A 22,050-nucleotide genomic window follows, 5' to 3' on the forward strand; every position below is an offset into this window, starting at 1 on the left:
CAGATTTTTTTTTTTTTTTAAAAAAAGGCTGCAAAGGGTTAATTTATTTCAGATCTCTCTCATCCCATTTTGAATTTGATTTTTTTTTTTGTCATGTTGTGCAGTTACTATTAGAACAGTAGAACAAGACTTACAAATGAGTGAAGCATCACAGCTCCAAGGTTTGTGAGGCCTTGAAGCAGGTTCTGAGCAGAGCCAGAATCTTTCTCGTAGTTGCACAGGAGGGAAGAGGCAAGCCGTACAGATTATAGCTGAGTCTGGGTGTGCAGATACTGAATGTCACTGCACTCAATTGCAATTCATTATCACGTATAGCTTTCAAAATTACTTTTGTCATCTCCCTGCAGGCAGTAATTAGGGCAGGCTACCGTGAAGAATGGGGAGATCTCATTGGATTCTGGGAATGATCACTGCATTGGTTAAGACATTAATTGGCTGATTTTGAAGCAGTGCTGCTTTAATTGACAAACAAGAGGCACAGTAATAAAATCCTCACAGAGCCTTAAGTCTCCCGTGTTTTTCAAGAGGTGTTAAACAAGGAATGGGGCTGTAATGTTTGTAGAGTTGAGACCCATTTGTGTACATTTCACACTGGAAATCCATCTCTTATGTTGATTTGTCAGCTTTTGATTTTTGAATTCCTGAATCCTGTCTTGTCATTTGTAACTGGGGAGCCCACATCTGTTCCTATTGTGTTGTCAAGCTGAAGGCATGCTTGGCTAGCTTCCGCATATTGTGGTGTGGGGACATAGGTCTTCCCCCACTAATAAAGTGAGACTATCCCAGCTTGGTATTCACTTTGCTTCTGTAGCCTGGCATCAAAAATATGTTGGCATTTTCTCAACACTAGAGATTCTCATCCTGGTTGTGTTAGTTCAGTTGCTTACTGTCATGACAGCTTCCAGATCATCTAAGAGGTCACTTCGGATCTTTCCCAAGCAAAGTCCATGTTGCCTTCCAGTCTTGGGAAACACTGGCCTAGTTTACTGCAAGTGCCAAAGGCCTTCAGCTTCCACAATAGTCAGTGGCAGTTGCAGGTGCTTTTCAGTTATGATAAAGCTATCTTCCTTGAGGTGCATGATGAAGAGGTCACACACTGATAAGACTTGTGAAGACCTGTCTTAAATGGTAAAAGAAGAAGGATATCAGTCCTTTCACAGGTAGGATTTGCTTCCTGAGTTCAGCATGGGAACTCACTCCTTCATTTTGGTTGCAGTGCTATGTGTCACCAGAGAATGATGGACATTTAGTTGGCAGAGTGAGCAGGACTCATTTTCCGTAATACTTTAAGGCAGCCATATTCCAGCAAATAGGAGATTAATTGAAATATCTACCTGTGCTTTTCCCTTTTTATTCTTTCCCTGTCCTGGAATTTCTATAGTGCCCCCAAGATGAAATGTCTGAATCTGGGCAGTCCTCGGCAGCTGCCACACCGAGCACCACAGGAACCAAGTCCAACACTCCTACGTCATCTGTGCCCTCTGCTGCTGTCACGCCCCTGAACGAGAGCATCCAACCCATCAGTGAATACAATGGCACAACCAAGGGCAACAAGAGGACACGAGAAAAGCGGAACAGTCGGAACATGGAAGTCCAGGTTACACAGGAGATGAGGAATGTCAGCATAGGTATGGAAGCTGGAGCTTGCTTAATTTGTCATTAAAGTAATTGCCTTCACAGTGCTTGTGTCTGTCTGTTACGAGAAGAGTCTGGGAGACTGAAGGGTAATCAGCTTCACAGGTATAGAATTTGCGACAAGCTTACTTAGAAGGATATGTAGAGAAACCACTAATTGGATGTGAGTTATTTTCTGAGTTGCAAGTTTTGAAAAGTCAGTAATAAAACTAGTTTCACAAATAATACACAGGATGACAATGGATTACTGAGCTCAGTTCCCTGCAGTTGCTTTAATTCATGTAATTGAACGCCTTTCAGGAACGGGTAAGTCCCATCTCAGTCTGAGCTTTTGGAACGATATTTCTGGACCTCATCAGTATGGTAGTTAAAAACTTGCATTTAGTTTTCTCTCTGGATTTATTCACAAGTATTTTACATCCAGTTGTTCATACACCAAAATTATCAGTTGGGTTAACTAATTATTTTCCCTTCCATGTGTTTACCCTACAGCTTTATGTATTTCAGAATAGTGATTATATCCCTATCTAGCCACTTTTCTAAGCTAAATAAGCTGCTTTCTTTTAGTCTGTTTCTCATACAAGAAATCTTTGGAAGTTTCATTTGTTTTCTTTCCACTTCCTGGAGTGCTTCAGTAAACTGAATTAATTATTTCTTGTGAAGAAAGCCATCACCTACGCCTTTAGCACCAGATTGTTTAAAGAAAGAAGATGATGTAATAACATGTTAAAAGCCACTTTTAGTGCTGTTCAATATAGCTGTACCAATGTAGTGTCTGAGCACCTCCCAGCTTTTATTGTATTTAGATTTGCAGCAATCTTCAGAAATGAGTAGTGGTCTGGTTTTTGCAGGTCATGAGCTTAAATACAAAGGGACTGTAAAATGAACAGGAAAGTCTGTGCAGGAGCATATGAAAAAATGGGTTTTGATGCTAGCATCATAGAATCATTTAGTCTGGAAAAGACCTCCAGGATCATCTGGGCCAACCTTTAACCTAGTACTAACAAGTCCACCATTGAGCAATGTCACTACCTCTACATGTTTTCTGAAGATCTCCATGAGTGGTCAATCAACTACATCCCTTGGTAGCCTCTTCCAATACTTCATAACCCTTTCAGTGAAGGATTTTTTCCTAATATCAAGCCTAAACCTCCCATAGTATTCTCCTGGAGAACCTCCTTGGTATTTCCGGTGCATCCTGGCCAATGCAAGTCATTATGAGCATTATTAAAAGAGAAATTGAGTATGGATGTCTTTGGTGGCTGAAACCAGGAATTGTACCTAACAAGAATAAGCTAGAACAAGAAATGCAAGAAAAGAGAAATTTCTTTGAGTGATGAGTTTGAATTTTCTTCAGAGAAAAGTTTGTCCTACAGTATTTCTCAGAGTTCAGAGGGCAGTAGTTCAAGTTCACTATAAATAATTATCCTTAATATTACAGCTGGTGCTTATATGGTCATTTACCATCAATAGCTTTTTTGGGTCCAAGTCAGGTCTCTTTTATATGCATGCAACTCTAAAGTGGATGTGTATACAAAAGTTTAAATTTTCTTGCTGAAATTATCATATTGTGGAATCTGCTCAAAGCAGATAGGTGTATGTTTCTTATGTGCTCTGCATATTCAATCTTTCAACGATTTTTCTCATGTGATGCAGAAGTATGTCTCCATGCTGAGAAGAAACTTAGATACTTGAATTTTAATTAGGTATTTCATCTGTAATTAAAATGTCTGTCAGTGATGCAGATGTCTAAGAGCAGAACCTACAAAAAAGGGATTTGCAGAAAAGCTTCCAAGGTTATAAAATAAAGAGAAGGAATCGTCTGTTTCTGTGAGGTGGGGAACCATTTGTGTATGGATGCCTAGTTTGTCAACAAATACACATTGGACTTTGTCTTCAACATGACATTTTTTGCCAGCAAGTCCACAATGCCAGCCTAAAACAGTAAAATCAACACTCAGGTTGTCATGGGCTTGGTATATTTGGCTGCTGAGGAAGTTTGGAAAGGTTAAAGATTTCATGTCTAACAGTTAAGGGACTAATATAATTTACATATGAGGTCTTCAATACTTCGGGAATTTTATGTGTAAACAGACACTGTATTTATATTGCTTTTTTTAGAATAGGTGCAAGCCTGAGTTTTTGAACATTTTGGTTTCTAATATGAGTAACTTGACAACAGGATTCTTTTTTTTAATTTCTTATTTTTGTTAGTTTCTTATTTTCCCTGTGTTCTTCAAATATTGTCTTTAAGCTATAGATTATACAGAAAACAGATGATTTCATATGTTGCACAACACATTTTTGAAGTAAAAATTCACTGTAATGGATATTTAAACTGGTTGTAGACTTGAGAAGTCATCTTGACAAATTATTTCTATTAAAATAAGCCAGTGCCAATTCATAACTAGAGTAATCTCTGTGAAGCTATATAAAAAATATTTTTTTATTTTTTAAAATTTAAAATGAATCATGAAGGCACCTTCCCAGTCCTATTGCATTTCTGTCTCAAGGTGATCAGCCACTTTCTGTTCCTATTTTAACACTTTGTACATTGAACCATGAAGTTTTGAAGCCTTGGTATTCAAAGCTGAAAAAGTGCCTTCAAGGAGCACTGATACTGTAGACCATATGTATTGTCTTCCTTAGGTATGGGAAGCAGTGACGAGTGGTCCGATGTTCAGGACATCATAGATTCGACACCAGAACTGGATATGTGTCAAGATCCCCGCCTGGAACGCACTGGTAACAGGTACAGATTGTGACTTTTTGCTGTTTGCTCTTTAGCTTGGTTTTGTGCTGAGTGAAGAATGGATGCCATGGTTCTCAGAGTTCAAGATGGAGCTTTTTGAGAAAATCCATATATTCTGCCTAGTGCAAATGTGTGGGGTCTTGATTATTTTTGATTTGTCCACGAAAGGCTAATATGAGCTAGTAATCTGTGGAAGGATCTGTGCAATCTGTGCAAACTGAATGAGGTTTGTTTGAGACAGGTTAGTTTGCCTTGCAGGATCAAGGAGCACAGAGAAATGTAGCAACAAAACATTTAAACAGGCAAAGGGGACAGAGGCGTAAGTTTTCAATGCAAGGAAAAAGATGCATTAATGTAATGCGATCAGATCTGAATTCAGTTTTAAAATCCCAGGACTTTTTCAGTTTTTTTTTTTTTTTTTTTTTTTTTTTTTTTTTTTTAAGTGTTGGAAGAGGAGCAGGTCTGATCTGTGAAGGAGGACAAGCAAAAGTGACCCCAGCAGGGCAGTGACTGTGGTGCAATCCTGCAGGATTGGAGCAGGGAGAGCAGAGCAGGGCACTGGTAATGGGCTTCATAAGCAGCCCCCTACAAAGGAAGGGGATGAATTAGGTGCAGGGACACAGGAGCAGCAGGACACAGGACTGAAGACAAGTACACCTACAGCATAGGTTAGATAAGGACAGTAGGCACAGGCCTGAGCTTGAAGGGAGCCCTTGGACTAGTGGACAGAAGGTGGCTGTGTTCAGGTCTAAGGTGAGGCTGGTCAGGGCAATTTTGGACCACCAGTGCACTCAGGACCATGACAGAATCCTCTGAATTAGTGAACTTTTACCAAACTCCTATGCTCATACCCTTCCTGTCTAGCACCCTTTTTGTGCTCAGTGGGAGGCTCCCTAAAGGCTGTTAATTTTGGCACCACGTTTCTGTGAGATGTCATTAACCTAGAATGAACAAAGTCTAGGTTCCTTGTTTCATTTTTATGAAGGTCTAGAGATTAATTTTATGGAGTTCATTAATTTTACCCTGGTCCAGTGGGTAATTTAGCAGGACACCAGCAAAAATAACCCCCCAACTCTTGCAGGTATGCAGAAAAGAATACGCTGATAAAGTTAAGGCAAAATTATCTCACAGACCAAATCTGGACTGGATTGCACTTGTTGAGCACCCTCTTCTAGTCCTCTAAAAGTGCATGTGAGCAGCAATAACAGATGCCTTTCTCACCTGTGAAACACAATTAAGTTCCCCTTAGAATACGTAGGGTACATGGACAATTTTTAGGGTCAGCAGCAGGAGGAATCTGGGTAGCCAGAACAAGTAAAAGTGACTGATGTGATCAGATTGATAATTGGTCTGAACGTGAAGAAAAGAAAGGAGTGGAGAGTATTGCTGCACTGGAAGCTCTTCATGCAGATTGATCTTTGATCCTCGTAGAGAGGCAGAAAACCAGAGGAGACACAAGATAACTCTGGAGCTGCTGAATTGTGGGCTTGCTGCTTTAAAAATTGAATCCTTTTGAGAGATGTATTGCTTCAGAAAGTGGAGTGCTGAAGCTGAATTATGTCTTCAAGTCAGACCTTGAATGCTGTTCGCTTCTTTTTGCTTGTACTGTCTATTAGACTGCATCAACTTTGTAATTCCTCAGTGTTCTGAGATTCCTGGGTAGCTCTGTAATTAAAACTTCTATTTTTTTCCTTTTATCTGCATTGTGTTTTACCTCTCAAATATCAGAGACAGCTAACACAACACATCTGTAATCTCCATGTTTGATCACAGAGACTTGATTTAGTTAAGAACAAAGCCACATGACTTGAGGTAATATCCACTGGTAATATCCACTGGTAACCTTTATGTTAGACTGCTGGAAAAATTGTGCAGCCTCACTACATATTGGCTGACTCCTCTTGTACAAGGCAGGGCACTTAGACGTGTCTATACCCACTTTAATCCCGTTTTTTGTAGTAAGCACTGACAATCTTAGAGGATGCCTCGCTCCTGCTTACTGTGTCTTTCTGCAACAGTTGTATTCTGTTTAAGCCGTGAGATTGTCAAAGAATATGAGAAGATTCTTGGTAGAGAAGACAGTAAGATGTGGAAATGCACTCCCATATGATGTGATTAGATAACATTAACTTTGATTTACCTTTAACGAAATACATTTTGCTGACATAGGAAGAAGCATTTGTGCACTTAGAACCCAAAGAAGAAACTAACCTTCAGGCTGATTTCACTTACTAGTTGGCAAAGAAAAAAGACCATTGCTGTTTTCAGCATCTGAGTCCTTAGCTGATCTGCTTATCTTACCTGCTTTGAAGGTTGCTCTGAAGTTGATAGGAGTGTGGGAACCATTGCACAGTGTTAAAAGTCAGAATTGAGAGCTGCTGTGAATTGAAAGGTTTCTGTGAGATACTGAGTTGTCATCAACTCGTATGATGTAAAAAGAAATCAACCAGGCAAGCTTTGAGGTTGTGCATGGTAGGTACTTGTACTTGATATAGGAAATAAAATATGTTTTTTTTCTTTACTTACTAATTTCCCTGTGTCAGCCTGTGGTGAACAGGCAGAATGTACTCTCAGAGATTTGACTTCAATGTTCTGTAATGCTCAGTATTTCAGAGAGTTATGTGATAGCTCAAATGTTGTCAACTAACAAGTGTCCTTACTTTTTCTTCTTCCAACAACAGCCCAACACAGGGGATTGTGAACAAAGCATTCGGCATCAACACGGACTCTCTGTATCATGAACTTTCCACAGCAGGGTCCGAGGTTATTGGGGATGTTGATGAAGGAGCAGATCTGCTAGGTAAAAACTTGTTAGAACCGTTCTGTTTTCTCTGATACAATGACAATTCTATTAAGCTTCTAGAAGCATTTAAATTCTCTTGTTTTTTTGGGGGGGACTTGGATGTTTGTCCTTAGCATGGAATGGCATGGAATTTGGGACATACTGTGCCTGAAATATGTACCTGTAGTACAGTAATGCTTATCCAACAATTTAAGTTAGTATCTAAGTAACTTTTATTTAGTCTGTCTGTAGGTGTGTTTTTTTCTCCATAGGATTCTCCCACATGAACAGTTTGGAGAGAAAATTTGCTCCTTCCACTTCCTCCCCTAAATTTTCACTTCAATAATTTTGCACACTAGCAACTTCACTTGGAATAAAGGTTTTGTTTGAAATATGCAAGAAAGTAACTCCTTTTGTTAAGTTTTTGAAATTTAAAGGAACAATTGTCTGAATTTAAGAAGTGATTGGACTGTGCACTTAGTCACATGGTCTAAACTTTTGGGCAGACCTGTGCGGTGTCAGGAGTTGGACTTGATGATCCTTATGGGTCCCTTCCAACTCAGGATATTCTATGATTCTATGGACTTTCTTTATTTTAAAATGAGAATATCATGGTCTATATTGCAGTTTTTACCCTTTTATAGTCAATCTAAGAGAAATTTTAATTCATCTTTTAGGCTAATTTTGAAGGAGGTTTTAATATCTGAAGTCTGGTTATATTCTGTATTCCCGACTAGGACTTTGAGGCAGTCAGAGGAACAGCTGTGTCTCAGGTAGCAGTCTGAGCCCTTGGCATACTTTCTGGCGTTGGATGCTGAGTGTGTAGACCTTAATTCATGACAAAATTTAAGCATATTCTTAATTCCTTCTGAATATTTTTCTGAATCAGGAAGATATGAATGGTCTTTGAATATCCAGACAGCGCAAGCACCTGACAAAGTTTATAACAGTTTAGCTCACTTTCAATTTTGCTGTTTCACTTAAAGAGACCTAAGAGACATGAGGACTCCTACAGTATGTCATTTATGCTTTGAATAGCAAGAGATATGATCTGAAAGTGAATGTTATCTTCCTGGTAGTTACTGACCAGAGTGTTTGGATAATCTTACTACTTTGGTTCTGGAAAAACAGTTTTTATCAAAGAACTTCGGGATATATATCTAGAACAGAATCAGTTGAATCATGTCACAGAATTCCAGCAGCACATCTTTGTAAGACTTAAATTAGGGAGATATTTGTATCACCTTTGAATGAATCTTGTATTATGACCCTCTGAAAGAGTGTGTTTCTGCAGAGAGGATCGAATTTAACCTATTCACTGTAGACTTAACTATGAAGAAGAGGACTGAAGACTGAAAAGTTAGGTTAGCATAACACTTCTTGCTTTATCTAAGACAAAATCTCTGAAAGTGGTACTGTTGTAGGCAAATATGTGACTGGAATTTAAAAATGAGATCCAGGCTCTTATCAGAACTCTTGCAATAGCTATATGATATAGCTAGATTTTTATTTTTTTAGAAGCATGGTGTAAGCTCTGCAGCATGCAAGATAGCTCTTGTGCATGGAGTGATGACTAAAACAAATCACTCCACTAAATCACGTATATCCTCGGTGCCACCTGCTGCTTTCTACCTCTCCCTGAAATGGCTGTGACTTCAGGGAGTGTCAACTTCTAAGAGATATTTTTCAGGAAAATGACTAACTGTATCAACTGCTTGGGACAACCTGCTTCCTACTTCTGGAAATTTGTCGTCTGGTAATCCACTTCCCAGTTGGCTTACATCCTGAACCCAGTGATCAGTGAGAAATACAGGCTGTTGTTTTCAAAGGGCCAAAGTTTTTAGTTGCCCAATTGGAGACCATGCTAGTTATATCACTACATTTCCAGTTAGTCAAAGGTGCTTCTTCTCTTCCACTAGTAAGACTGCCTAAAGATCAATGACTGATTCCGGATCTTGGGTCATCAGTTATTTGGCAGTTAACACTTGTATAATAAACAGCGTACAGAAACTTTGAACACTGCCTATGTAAGTATGGCTTGTGAAGATCAGATTTGTTTCCACCTAAAATCTGAACCATGAATATGTACAGAGCTAATTTTTAAATTTAAGAATAATGTTATTCCATAGAAAGGAATTCTTTAGTCATTGTGGTCAGGCACTAGAACAGGTTGCCCACAGGAGTTGTGGATGTCCCATCCCTGGAAATGCTCAAGACCAGGCTGGGTACGGCTTGCAGCAACCTGGTCTAGTGGATGGCGTACCATGGCACAGGGGTTGGAACTAGATGATATTTAAGGACCCTTCCAACCCAAATATATCTGTGATTCTAAAGTTTTGTCCTTTTTCACCTTACCAAATACATGTGGAAAAAAAAAAAAAAAAGGATTGCTTAATATTCACATTTCTTTTGCTAAGGAAATAGAAATTTCTTGTTCTCTCTTCATTAAGCACAAAAATAAAGGTTTGTTTCCTGGATAATGCTATTATTATTAGGAGTAGTTTTTTTCTGCAGGGCAGCAAAACTCTTGCAGCTGATAGCATGGCATGCTAACAGAATAGGAAGGCTTCATCCAGTTCCTTTCCAGACCTGGGAGGTGATATGTGATGAAATCAGTTCGCTGAGTGAATTTCGTGACAGAAATGTAAATCTAATTACTCCTTTTGTTGAGTTCTGGCTACCATCTTTGCCCATATGAAAGTTTTCTTTGAAATGAACAGACATCAGACATGCTGCTAGGATTGTATAAAGGAAGGAAGGCAGAGAGATCCAAGAGGCTGTATTTCTCTGACTTAGAAATGAGATTTAAACACTTTTTTTTTTTTTTTTTTTGTCTTTTCACAGTAGAAAGCACCAAGAATGTCTCATAAAATTGGAGGGAAAAAGTCTAGATCTCAGTACTGACAGATTTGTCAACATTATACAAAACTTTGCCATTCTTGTTAGGTAAATTGTTCCCTTTTCTGTAACTTTTTGCCTGAAGAGCCACAGACGAAATTGTGCTCTATGGACATGATATAAGAAACAAGGTCCGCGATCTGAAAGATTTCTTTCTTTCTGGGTCTTATTTAGAGAATTGGTAAACTTCATTTACACTTAAAAGTGAAAATTTCATTCTTCCTCTAGTCTTCCTCAAAGCTTGGAAATCAGCCTTCAAGAATATTCTTTCCTTTTTGACTCAGTTTCTTAAAGAAGGAGAAACATCTTTAAAGAGGCCCTCAGAGTAGAATGATCTTGGAAAAATTACCCTTGAACAATAGCTGGCAGACAGGTCTGTTTCTTCAGTGGAAAATCTCACTCTTTTCCTTCGGAATATCTTCTAAACTACTTCTGATCTCTTCGTACAAAAGCAGCACTCCTCATTGCAATTTTGGAATACAAAACCTGTTTTTTTCCCCATGTTGTAATACCATTGTACACACATTAGTTTGTATAGGGTATATTCTGGAGTAATATGTGGAACAAGAACAATTATTTAGCAGTGGTAATTGTTCTCCTAATTCCCTTCTTTCTCCCTGCAGCCTTAGGAACGCTGCCACCACCTAGTTGGCTGTTTGCCTCCCTGCTCACTTGTTAGTTGCTTGTTCTTTCCTACCAATCCTGGGTGGGCTCACTCTCTTTTCTCATGTACTCTTCCCTTGCTTTTCACTGTCCCGAGAGACTCTGGATGTGGAAGAGGACTAGTGGTTCAGTTGTGGACCGTGTGAAGTCCTTTCAGTTTTAGGACTCCAACTGTGCTTTGGAGATTAAAACCTCACTTCAAATAACAGGGATTTTGAGGTGAAGACGGAAATTCAGCTATATATATATATGTAAACTTACCACTAATATGTTCTTTTAAACAAAAGTTGAGATTATCAAACCAAGTCCTTGCACTGCACTGGGGGAAAAAAAGGTGTTCTGAAATAAAACTGATTGTCTTTTGCGTACTGATGGATCACTGAAGTGCACATTTAATTTCAGCAAATCTGGTTGCTAAAAATAGATGTATTGCAAGGGGAGGGGAAAGGAGAAGGCAGTGGAAAATAGCTGTTCTGCATTTACTACTATATTAGAGAGAAAATAAAGGTTTACCCAGACCAATATGGGATTGCCTGAGAATTCATGCGTAGAAAACTGTGGGTAGCTAAGGCATGTGGTTGCAGTTGTACCCTGGGTTATCTTCCCTTAGATTTTTGTCCTGTATGTAGAGTCATGCCATCTACAGACATGGCAGGTCCTGTCCTTACTATTTCATGCCTTTTGACATTGAAATGGCTGAATCATTGTCAATTTTTTTTTTTAAAACAAATTTTTTCTTTTGTTGGTTTTAGTCAGTGATTGATCATTTTTTCACTTCCTTTTTTCCCTTGTCTCTCTGTGCTTCGCTGGACATGGCCCATAGGGGAGTTCTCAGGTGTGTATCTCTCCTCCACTCAGTTTCCTTTCTTGTTTCTTTTTTTCTTGTTGAGACTGAATGACATGGTATACACGTGTGATACTCCCCTGCTCTTGTCCAATCACGGTTGGCTTCGCAGACTTTCTCCCACCTTTGCCTTGCTTGGTTCCTTGCACTGACAGGTCTCTGGACAGTAGGACACCCCTGCTTTGTGCTCACACGCCTGCTGCATTTTGATCTGCTTTTTTTTGGTGTGGCTTTCTGCAGGTTTGCTCCACTATATTACACTGGCCTGTCTCTCACGGTCTTCAGAAAACTCTGCTGTCCTTTTTTTTGGGGTGCAAAGTGCCTTTTTTCTGCACGAGTGCTGTGCTCTGAGCAGAGCTCAAGTGGGTACAGAATTAAGTTTGCTTCCTGCTTTTCTTCAAGTGAACAAGGCTGTGAGGAGTCCCTCTGCTTGGATGAAGGCCGCTCACTAGCAGTAATCTCACCAGCAGTGGAAGCAGATATTTTTTGAAAATGCCTTTTTGAATCTCTCATAATGTATGCACACTGGCCCTCTTCTGACACGGCTGTTATGAAAACAAAGACTTACTTGAGGGATAAGAGAGTGACAGAGCCTCTGTCTTTTTTTTTTTTTTTTTTAAGCTTTGCATTTCTGGAGTTGAAGTGATCTCTCTCTTTCATTTTTGTAAAGACGGTTTGCTGCATTAGAGCCATGCTCTTATCATCAGGAGGTCAGCAGGCCCTAGACTTGCAGAGTTTTAACCTTTCCATAAAATGAAGTTGGGCCCTGATAAAATTTCAGATGAAGTCAATGGGATCTCTCGTGATTTCAGTACAAATTGAATGAAGCTTCCCTACAATAAAGGCAGGTGACTTATGAACATACAACACAGAATACTGTGCAGTGTTGAGCTGTCATGTTCCTCTGCACAATACCTCTTGATGTTGGGTCTGTAAGGTTACAAAAAGAAGAATGGCATTATTCTTTCTTTTAGTATGAATTGCTTTTACTCTTTTACTGTAAGCCACTTTTTCTATTTTTTTCCTCAGAAAGCATCACACTGAAGTTGAGTTAGAATTTATCTCAGTAACAAAGTGGGTTTGGCCCTGTCAAAAAGGACAGAGCTTTGATATCCCCCCTCCCCTTTTCTTTTTTTTCCCCTCCTGCCCCTATCCTTCCTGCATCCTATTTGTAATATATGTTGAATTACCTCTGTTGTGGGGATGGGAAACCTGAAGATGTTTAGTCCAGGGGAAATTACTAAGATGGAAGAAAAAAATGAGTTCATCTTGAGCTTGTCCTAAAATCTCAGGTGTAAAACTGCTTAGGCTATGCTGCAGAAGAACAAGGTGTAGACTAGTTTATATTCAGCATCACTTACACTGGCACCACACACGTTTACACATGCTGATGAGCTGCTCTGTTTGCTGTTTACAGATTCGTATTTAATGGCTGCTTTTTTCTCTTCCTTTCCTCCCTTTGTCCCCATATCTTTCTGTTCCCTTTCTCGTATGGGATGGCTCTCATAGTACGGGATGATTTCTTTGGTAAGGCGAAGGCCTTTTTTCTTTTTTCTTTTTTTTTTTTTTTTAAACTGTATTTTTATTTCTAAATTTCTTCCATTCACCCAACATCTCTCCATGTGTCTTGCATTACCTTGCATTATTTTTTTGTGATGGTGGTATCACCTCTCCAAAAAGCAGGACGCAGCTGGTCCACAGTGGTGATTTGAGGTTTCTCTTCTTTTTCTTGATGTGGTTGATTACCCACTTTGATGCTTCACACTGTTTGTCTGACTCTAAGAATGTGGAATGGCTCTCCCCTTTTCTCCACATCACAAAGGAGTAAAGACTTCTCCTTTTGGTCACTCCACAGTGGTGTTTTTTCCCCATGAGTAAGGCTTTCTCATTACAGCCTGCATGAAGTTATCTCATAGTATCCACTCTGTGGCCGTGGGATGGCTTCACCCATTTCTTTATTGCGAAGCAAGCCCTTCATACCTCTCCCTGGTTAAAGCATCAGGCTGTGACTGTGTCACACAAAATAGGTAGTTGTGAAGGCACTGATGGCTGGGGCACTGTGTGACTTCAGTTCTCTGATAAGAGCTCACCCTCTTCACCAGAATTCCTTTCTCTCCCTGTGACAGACCCAAGGAGTGATAACTAACTCATGAAGAGAAGGAAAACAGTCAAAAAAACCCACCAAATACAAGGAGGAATGCTTTCCTCTTATGTTCCTCAGCACCCATAACATCTTTGTACCATTTTAATGTCTAACTGGCTAAATATTTGTTTGATCATTTGCTAAAAAGGAATGAGAGAAACATTTAATAAATGTTGTCTATATCCTGTGACCTCTGGATTTTCTGAACAACATAAATGTCGTGAAAGAAAAGGCTATACCTTACTGTACCAAACCAAAAATGCACTTCAGTTCACAGTGCAGTTACTGCATGCCACATCTTGTTTGTGATATTGCTTGACACACTATCCAAAGAACATATTGCCTGAAACATCAAAGTGATTAATTATCTGTCCACTGATTAAAAAAAAAAAAAAAATAAAATGCTGCTTTTTACTCATTCCTGCTAGGAATTTGCTTTTGCCATCATAAATTCATCCCATCTAACTGTGGGAGGAGGATCTGTTTGTTGGGGTGTTGTGATGTGTTCTCACTTCTTGTATGCTTCCATGTTTCTCTAACTTCCATTTACTTAAAGTTTGTTGTTTTTCTTTTATTGTAAATATTAATGAGCAAATAACAGTTGTGAAAAATGCTGATGCCTTTACTGGAAAGGAAGAGGTAGTTCAGAAGGCTGAACAAGGAACACTTCAGCACAAACACTGATTGTTGTGATACCTCTTAATGCTCTAGAACTTGTGTTGAGAAATAAGCTGTAACCCTCAGCACTGTCCCCTGAAAGGAAGAGGTCTTTGTGTCTTATATGCTCAGGTAGCTTCTGTTTCCTATTGTAAAATAGAAGCTGATTCTGGGATTTGGCAAGTCCCCGGTAGCAGTAAACAGTCCAGTTATGGTTTTGGTCCCTAAATTCTTTTCTGTTAGGTTTTACAAAATATTGAATTCAATCTTTGCTCTTAGCTGCAGACTTTTCAAAGTCCTTTGAACCTAACCTGCACGTTGCAGCTATTGTACATTCGTGCCCAAGTGGAAGTGCAGTGCATCTGATCTAGGTGCTTTCTTGAATGTGGTTCTTTAGTGATGGGCCTGAGACTCCAAATTGTAAACACTTATGGGAGAACTGTTAAATAGTGGAGCAGTGAACAATTCAAAGTCCTTTTAAAAGTGTAGTGGTGGAAGGTTGATAATGGGAAGCCTTTCATGTGTATCAGACCGGCCACATCCATGATCCCAAATCTGTTCTGGGAAGCAGGATGTTTGACTTAACTAAGACAGGAAGAAGAGCACTGCTGTGCAGATCTGGCCAGCAGTTTGGGCAGTGTTCTGCTGTGCTCTGAAGAACCCATGAGCTTCTAGCTTTCTCCTGTATGAGTGAACAAAATGTTTGTAATAGCTCATGGCTGTAGCAGGAGTTATTGACTTAATTTCCCCTAACTAGTACTAGTGAAGGTCTCTGCTCTCTCCCTCTCTGGGGATTCTGTTAAAGTTGAGGTAAGAAGCTAGGTGTGCATTTTTCCTGTTAGCTGAAGGACATGTGGGTATCTTTGTGCTGCATGGTCTTCCAGCAAGAGGCACTCCACTCTCTATAGCAGGACACAGAAGTGTAGGAAAGCCTAACAAAAACAAATGTTCTTCCTCAAGTCTGCGACAGTCAGTGCCATACAAGCTTCATATTTCTAGGAAAGCAGATGAAACCTGCCTGACCATTTTATTTATTTATTTTATTTATTTATTTATTTATTTTTCAGGAATGGGCAAAGAAGTGGGGAATTTGCTGTTGGAAAACTCGCAGCTACTGGAGACCAAGTAAGGAACTGTTGCATGCTCTGAACTGCCTGCCTGGTTATAAATGAGGTATCATCCTGAAGTAGGTCTTGGCGAGAACCCCAGCCTCACTGGGGCTTGCTTGTTTATCTAGTAGGCTCTCTTGAATACGTGTTGTATCTTGAATTGCAGAAGAGAAGTTCCTCTTCTGAGTGACTTTCGTAGCTGTTTTCTTTCTTGCAGGCACTTGGGCGATGTCTCTGGACATGTGCCTGTAGAGTCTGATTCCACCTGTGAAATCAGTGGCAAGCATTTCATTAACTTCAGTGGGAGTCTAGATGGGTCTGGGCCTCTGTGAGGATATTGCAGTTTTTAAGTTATTATTTGCAAGGTTTGGTATTTTCAAAAGAAAACTTTCTTACTGTTGAGAAGAATTTTCAGAGATTTAATAGTTGATAAAGACAAGCTAGACAATGTAATTGGTTTATCCTGTGCGAAAGGTTGGCAAACTAGATAATAAAGAAGCTAAGCAACAGGGGAGAGGAAGCCAAAGTAATCCTAAGGGTAACAGTTGAATTATGGCGGGAAGCTGCTAATTTTAAAGATATTTCAGAATTGATCAGAAGTGCTTATGTGTGTCAGTGTGTCACCTTCACTCACAGTTATCAACAACTACAGATAATATAAGTTCTGAAAGGTGTTTTTTGAATCTCAATCCTATTAAAATAGACTTGAACCTCCTGCACCTGATGTTGGTCTGTCAGTCAGAATGCAGGACAAAACAAACCTCATCATGACCAACTATGGTGACTTCTGTTTTCTTCTGCACCTCTTTGTTGCCAGAATGTGCTTTTTCGTGACTTATAGACTGACAGTTATTTCAATGTGCTCATTTCAACTCTCCTTGTAGTGCCTGTGAGTTTAGTTTCAAGTCTCTCTTATGGACGGCTGCTGTTTTTGGGCATTTTTGCTTATTGTCCCTTTCACACCTTTAAGAAATGCTTTGAACGTTGTGAAGAATGATTTGATTGCCAAGGTGGACCAGCTGTCTGGAGAGCAAGAGGTGCTGAAGGGAGAACTTGAGGCAACAAAGCAGGCCAAAGCCAAAATGGAAACCAGAGTCAAAGAGTTGGAGGAAGAGCTGAAAAGGTGAGTGATTCACTGCTGCCCCAGGGAACTGGGAGAACCTGAGCTCTATCGTCAGGTAGAGGTAAATCTACCTGCTCTTTTAGTTTTACTGTATTTCTCTCATGGACACTAGTATTGGAATTCAAAGGTACCTTACAGAGCATTTCAAGGTTTATGGCATGCGGCTGAGCTATTTCTAATGTTTTTAGATTGTTTTTTTATTGGTTTGAAAGATTATTGAACCTTAGAAAACCTGCAGAATTTTCTCCCCAACATTAGGATTCCATCGCAGTGATTGCAAATGTAGGCTCCCCAGACGGCAGCGTTCATAATTTCAATTTGCAATATTTTATTTTTTTTTAAAGGAATTTCTCAAACAGTTGTTTTGAAGGAAACTGTTAAAAGTTCGATGCTGGCAGTGGCCAAGACAGTTTTGAGAGGGATGAATGCCCATTAATTTAATGAAAGAGCGCATGCAGATTCCCACAAACAATGATTAAATGTCAGTATTTAATTGTTTCAGTGTTCAAGTCAAAAGTAAGAAGAGGGAGAAGAGATTTTAGAGCCCTATGCAGGTAGCATTTGGAGACATACCATTTCTCATTTTCCACTCGAACTAGAGAAACCTCAGCCTGTATGCCTAGCAAAGCCTGTGAAGATTTCATATCCATAAGGCTATGCATGCCCCATGGGGCTCAAAGATAAATAATTACATTTTAACTAGCTGTACTATCAGCACTGTGGTATCTCAGATTCAGTGGACAGTGCTTAGTTTGCATCTGGAATGTGGAAGGTTATCTCTGTTATTTTGTAATTTGAGCACGGAGTCACTAAGAATAACACAGACTGGTCTCTTCAAAATGTTTGAAGTGAAGGCAATCTCACTAGCAGTGGAAGTAGATCGGATTTTTTTGAAAATGCCTTTTTGAATCTCTCATAATGTATGTAATATATTATGCAGTATGGACATGGACTTTTAACTGTCCAGCGTGCTTTTTTTAGGAGATAGAGATGGCATTTCCACACTGTCTTTCTTGCTAATAGAAGTTCTTGTAATTCAAATGGGACTGAACCTCGGTATGGGGTTTAAAGTAATTAAAAACATTCAGATAAATACTTTAAATAGTTTATTAACATATTTGGTGTTCTCTTCTTTACCATTATGGCAAACTGATCTTCATATTAGAGGCTTTTTCACTGCACTGAAAAGAAAAGCAGCCTAGACGAGCTTAAGCTAGCATTAGCTGTTATGATGGCTCAGTTTTACGTGATTAAGGTCTCATCAAACATTTCAATATAGATTATGGTTCGGAAATAGCAATTGACAGTTCTGTTCTGGTGGTCAGTGTTTTGGGGCCTGGTGCTTAAATCAAGTGTTCCAAAGAAAGGGGCTGATGTCAATGGAGCTGTTCAGAGTAACAAGCTGCAAGGGGGAGGAATCATATCAGAGAAGCATCTCAGAATGGGTGCTTTGTGATGCATCCAGTTCTCCCTCCACATGATTTCTCATTGTGAACAGATGATTCTTTCCCCAAAACACCTCACAGAGAGCCCACCAGTTGTAGTCACAGTGTTACTTGCTGGTTTGATCATTTCTTCCTGTTTCCTAGAGTGAAATCTGAAGCGATTGTTGCACGACGAGAACCCAAAGAGGAGGTGGAGGATGTAAGCAGCTATCTCTGTACAGAATTGGTATATTACATTACTAAAATGGCTGTGGGGAAAGGGGGTTTATGTACTACTACTCTATTCATGTGTGATACCTGAGATGCAGACTGATCCCTCTTTGTTAACAATGAGGGCAAAGCTGGTGAACTGCAGGTTGTTGCTATGAGATTACCTTTCCATACGACTTGCAAACTGTAGACTGGCAAAGATGAACAGCTGACACAGTGACAATAAAGTGCACGGTGTGCTTTCAGCAGAACAGTTTTTGAGCAACACCCTGCTCAGCACCTTCCCGTTTTACCTGGTTTTCATCACTTTTGAATGACAGTCTAGTATTTTCTCACAGGGTCTTGTGATAGTCAGCCTTTTTGAGAAGACCTTATGTCATGTTGGCAGGGAAGCTGTAAACTGTGAGGACTTTGTGCAGTGAAACTTGGGTTTTATAGGCAGCTTTGCAGCAGTAACTGTCTTCTTTTAACAGTTCTGTAATCTCCAGTCTTGCAAATTGTTTTTCCTCATTATTTTGTATATATAAGCCAGTACTGCCTATTTCAGAGTACAGGCAGAGAAGGCTCATGACAGCTGTTTAGGCTGTTTTGGCTGAGATAGAGGCTTTTCAGCAAACTCCACTGTAGCCAAAAAAGAAGCAAACCAGAGGGCAAGAGAGAGATCCCCTGTAATTGTCTCCTTTGCTAGGACAGGAAATTAGATACACCTCTTTTCAATATTACCATGTTCTTCCTGTCCAGGAGGTATTGAACAAAGTTTGATTTTAGTCTAACTCTCCTGACTTAACTGGGATGCAATTAGTCTGTTGATAATTTAGGTAGGTAGTAAAGTTTTCAAGTTGTTCTTGTGAAATACTGAAGAGAACTGGATTCTATTTAATACAAGCTGATAGGAGGTTTGTTTATTTATATTTTTTAATGAGATGATGTTTGTAAAATTCCTCTTCATGTGTATAATTCTTGATTTAAGTGGCCATACAGGTTTATTCCAAGTCCAGGGAGGTTGAGGAGGGATTTAGTTAGTTTGTGTTAGTCCAGCTCTCTGCACTACTGCATCAACCAAGCTGTGACTGGGAGTTGCCAGTTTAGACACAACCCAGTGCCACTTACAGTAGAGAGTTCCCAAAATTGTTAGAATTTCTTTTGGGGCAGATACTTTACCCACTTTAGTAGTCTTATTTTCCACTCCTTAGAAGAGGCATTTAGAATCTCTTTGCTGTTGCCTTCTAAGCCAGAGTGACACGTGCCTTCGCTGGAAGGCTAAATTGTGTCACCAAAAAGGAAAAGCCTTTCTGTAATTTCTTGTGCCCTGTACCTTTATCAGTGTGTACTAACAAAATGCCTTCTTCCTAGTCCTCGTGAAGGGAAAGAGAACATAACCTGGTGTTCCCTGCTGCTGCTAACTGAATGTGCTACTGAATCTTTTTCACTAAATCCTTGTTTTCCAAACTTTATGGACCAAGGGACCACTGTCAGTTCTCAAAATCCCTTGCAGATTACCAAAACACCTTAATGTCAGTAGTCCTTGGGTAGGGCTTTCAGTTTGGTGATGATTCTAAATCTACTTTCGATGGGTTTTCAGAACACCCAGAGGTCCGTGGGCCATGGTTTGGAGATCACTTGTCTAGAATTAGCACCTGAAATGGGAAAGACAGGAGGGGATAATCAAGCAAACAAGGAAGAGCACTAACAAGTATTTCTTTACATCTCCTGACTTGCCCTATACTAACATCAATCCCCTTCCATCTTTTGTTGGCTGAAGCAGTGCTCCTCCCCTCTGCAGGACAACATTCCCATAGCTCAGCGACGTCGCTTCACCCGCGTAGAAATGGCAAGGGTTCTGATGGAGCGCAACCAATACAAAGAGAGATTGATGGAGCTCCAGGAGGCTGTCAGGTGGACAGAGATGATCAGGTGAGGCTGGATATTGGTGAACATTCCCATTTAGGGCAAAACCTGGCCATGTTGGACTTCAAGCTTTTAGCCTTGAAGCTCTTACCAAGATATGGGAGAAGTTCTGAAAGTTTTCCAAACAATAAATTCTTCTGTCCTAATACCTGATTCTTTCTCTCATGTTCCTGAACGTGGGCTGCAAATCAAGAGTTGCCACTGTTATTTGGAGATACCGGGCAGCTGTTGGTCTTGCTAGTTTCTTGTGTGCTAATTAAGCTAGAAGCTAGAGGGAACAGGGTTACTTCTAATTAATTAATTCCTTTGGCAGTGGCTTAAAATGAATGTGATGCTGGGGTTTGTAATTACCAGACTAATACTGTGGCAGTGGTACTGTTGGAGGGAGTTAATAAAGGAGATTGCCCAGAGAAGTTGTGGATGTCCTGTCTTTGGAGGTGTTCAAGACCATGTTGGATGAGGCCTTAGGCCAAAATGTTCTATGATTCTATGATAAATCATTGAACACTCTTATTTGCACTAAATATTAGTATTGAAATATAAAGTAGCTGGGTGTGCTTTCATAAAAATGACTGCATGTCAATTCCTCTGCGTTTTAAACATTGTTAGAAAGTTTCTAGAATGAATTCTGAGTTTTGGCATGGTTTCCTTAATGGAAATGGCCTGCTGGTTGGCAGAAATTTGGGCAAAACGTGCTGAAATTAACTTGATTCTGTTATACTTATCCTTAGAGCTTCCCGTGAGCACCCATCCGTCCAGGAGAAGAAGAAGTCTACCATCTGGCAGTTGTAAGTTCTTTGGTGGTCTGTGTAAGATTAAGAAAAGGGCAAGTGTTGTCATTTCTACTTCATGTAGCATCTTAATAGATTCTTCCTCTGATGTCAATGAGAGGTCAGCTAAAGTTATTCTTAGCTGAAGCCTTTTGCCTTCAAGGGATTCCTTTGCCCTTTAGTGAAATTAAAATCAGATCTGAACATCCCTATCATTTTGTTTTACAAGCTGGAAGGGCTTGTGAGTGCCCTGGGATGGAAACTCAAAGTACGCTCAGAATCAGTTTGAATAAAGGGGTGTTTTCAGAAGGACTTTGGTTTTGGAAGCTAAAAGTGCAGTTTTCATGAAGGGCTTAAAGTACATTAAAGCACCTACCTTGGTAGCACGCATTGTGCTTTCCCTGTTGTGAATCTCTGTTCTGTTTCTAATATTTGTTGGCCTTTTCCTGTCCCTAGCTTCAGCCGTCTATTCAGTTCCTCTTCAAGTCCCCCACCAGCAAAGAGGACCTACCCATCTGTGAACATCCACTACAAGTCTCCGACGACAGCAGGGTTCAGCCAGCGTCGCAGTCACACCATGTGCCAGATCTCCTCTGGCAGCCGTACCCTGGAGTTCTTCCCTGAAGAGTGAGTCACATGCTGTAACCAAGACAGGCTCCCCCATAGCTCTCCCAGATATCACCTTTTCTTAAAATAAGCTACTTTCCACTGAAAAAAATAATTTCTGTGCTGTTAAAATGTTTCGTGTGTTTAGCACCCTGATCTTTCACTCATCAGTTACTGTACTGCATGGATAAGCTTAGCTAACTCACAGCAATTTTACTCTCCCCAAGCATGGCTACTATGGCTTCCTAGACCTCTCTAGGTTCATCTCAGCAGGGATTGCTGTTGGTCAGCCTCAACACTAGTTCTGTCCTCATGTTTGCAGACTGTGTGAAAGAATGAAGTAGGACTTTTGTGGTAGTTTGGCAGTACAGGGGCAGTGTTTTGGAGAGTGTCTTGCCCAACCCTGTTGACAGAGACTTCAGGTAAAGACAAAAGTTCTCTCAACGTCACATTTGTGACACAATATTTGATTTTAATTTTAAGTATGCTAAAAAGAGCCTCTAAA

The 22,050-nt window shown here is 40.0% G+C and overlaps 1 protein-coding gene across 32 annotated transcripts in view; it reads left to right on the forward strand.

Annotated features, from left to right (window-relative positions):
- MAPK8IP3 (mitogen-activated protein kinase 8 interacting protein 3) overlaps positions 1–22,050 on the forward strand; it is a 69,364-nt gene that overhangs the window by 27,600 nt on the left and 19,714 nt on the right. For 12 of the 32 annotated variants that reach the window (XM_027469582.3, XM_072023813.1, XM_072023814.1 and 9 more), the window contains 11 exons: positions 1,382–1,628; positions 4,285–4,387; positions 7,069–7,187; positions 11,554–11,565; positions 13,084–13,101; positions 15,442–15,499; positions 16,454–16,606; positions 18,196–18,277; positions 20,024–20,175; positions 20,901–20,957; positions 21,396–21,566. In XM_027469582.3, coding sequence (XP_027325383.3) covers positions 1,382–1,628; positions 4,285–4,387; positions 7,069–7,187; positions 11,554–11,565; positions 13,084–13,101; positions 15,442–15,499; positions 16,454–16,606; positions 18,196–18,277; positions 20,024–20,175; positions 20,901–20,957; positions 21,396–21,566 — 1,172 coding nt within the window. The remainder of the gene's footprint in view (positions 1–1,381; positions 1,629–4,284; positions 4,388–7,068; positions 7,188–11,553; positions 11,566–13,083; positions 13,102–15,441; positions 15,500–16,453; positions 16,607–18,195; positions 18,278–20,023; positions 20,176–20,900; positions 20,958–21,395; positions 21,567–22,050) is intronic. The other 20 variants (XM_072023817.1, XM_027469595.3, XM_072023831.1 and 17 more) reach the window with 11 other exon arrangements.

This window comes from Anas platyrhynchos, chromosome 15, assembly GCF_047663525.1.
Source record: "Anas platyrhynchos isolate ZD024472 breed Pekin duck chromosome 15, IASCAAS_PekinDuck_T2T, whole genome shotgun sequence".
Taxonomy (NCBI): Eukaryota; Metazoa; Chordata; class Aves; order Anseriformes; family Anatidae; genus Anas; species Anas platyrhynchos.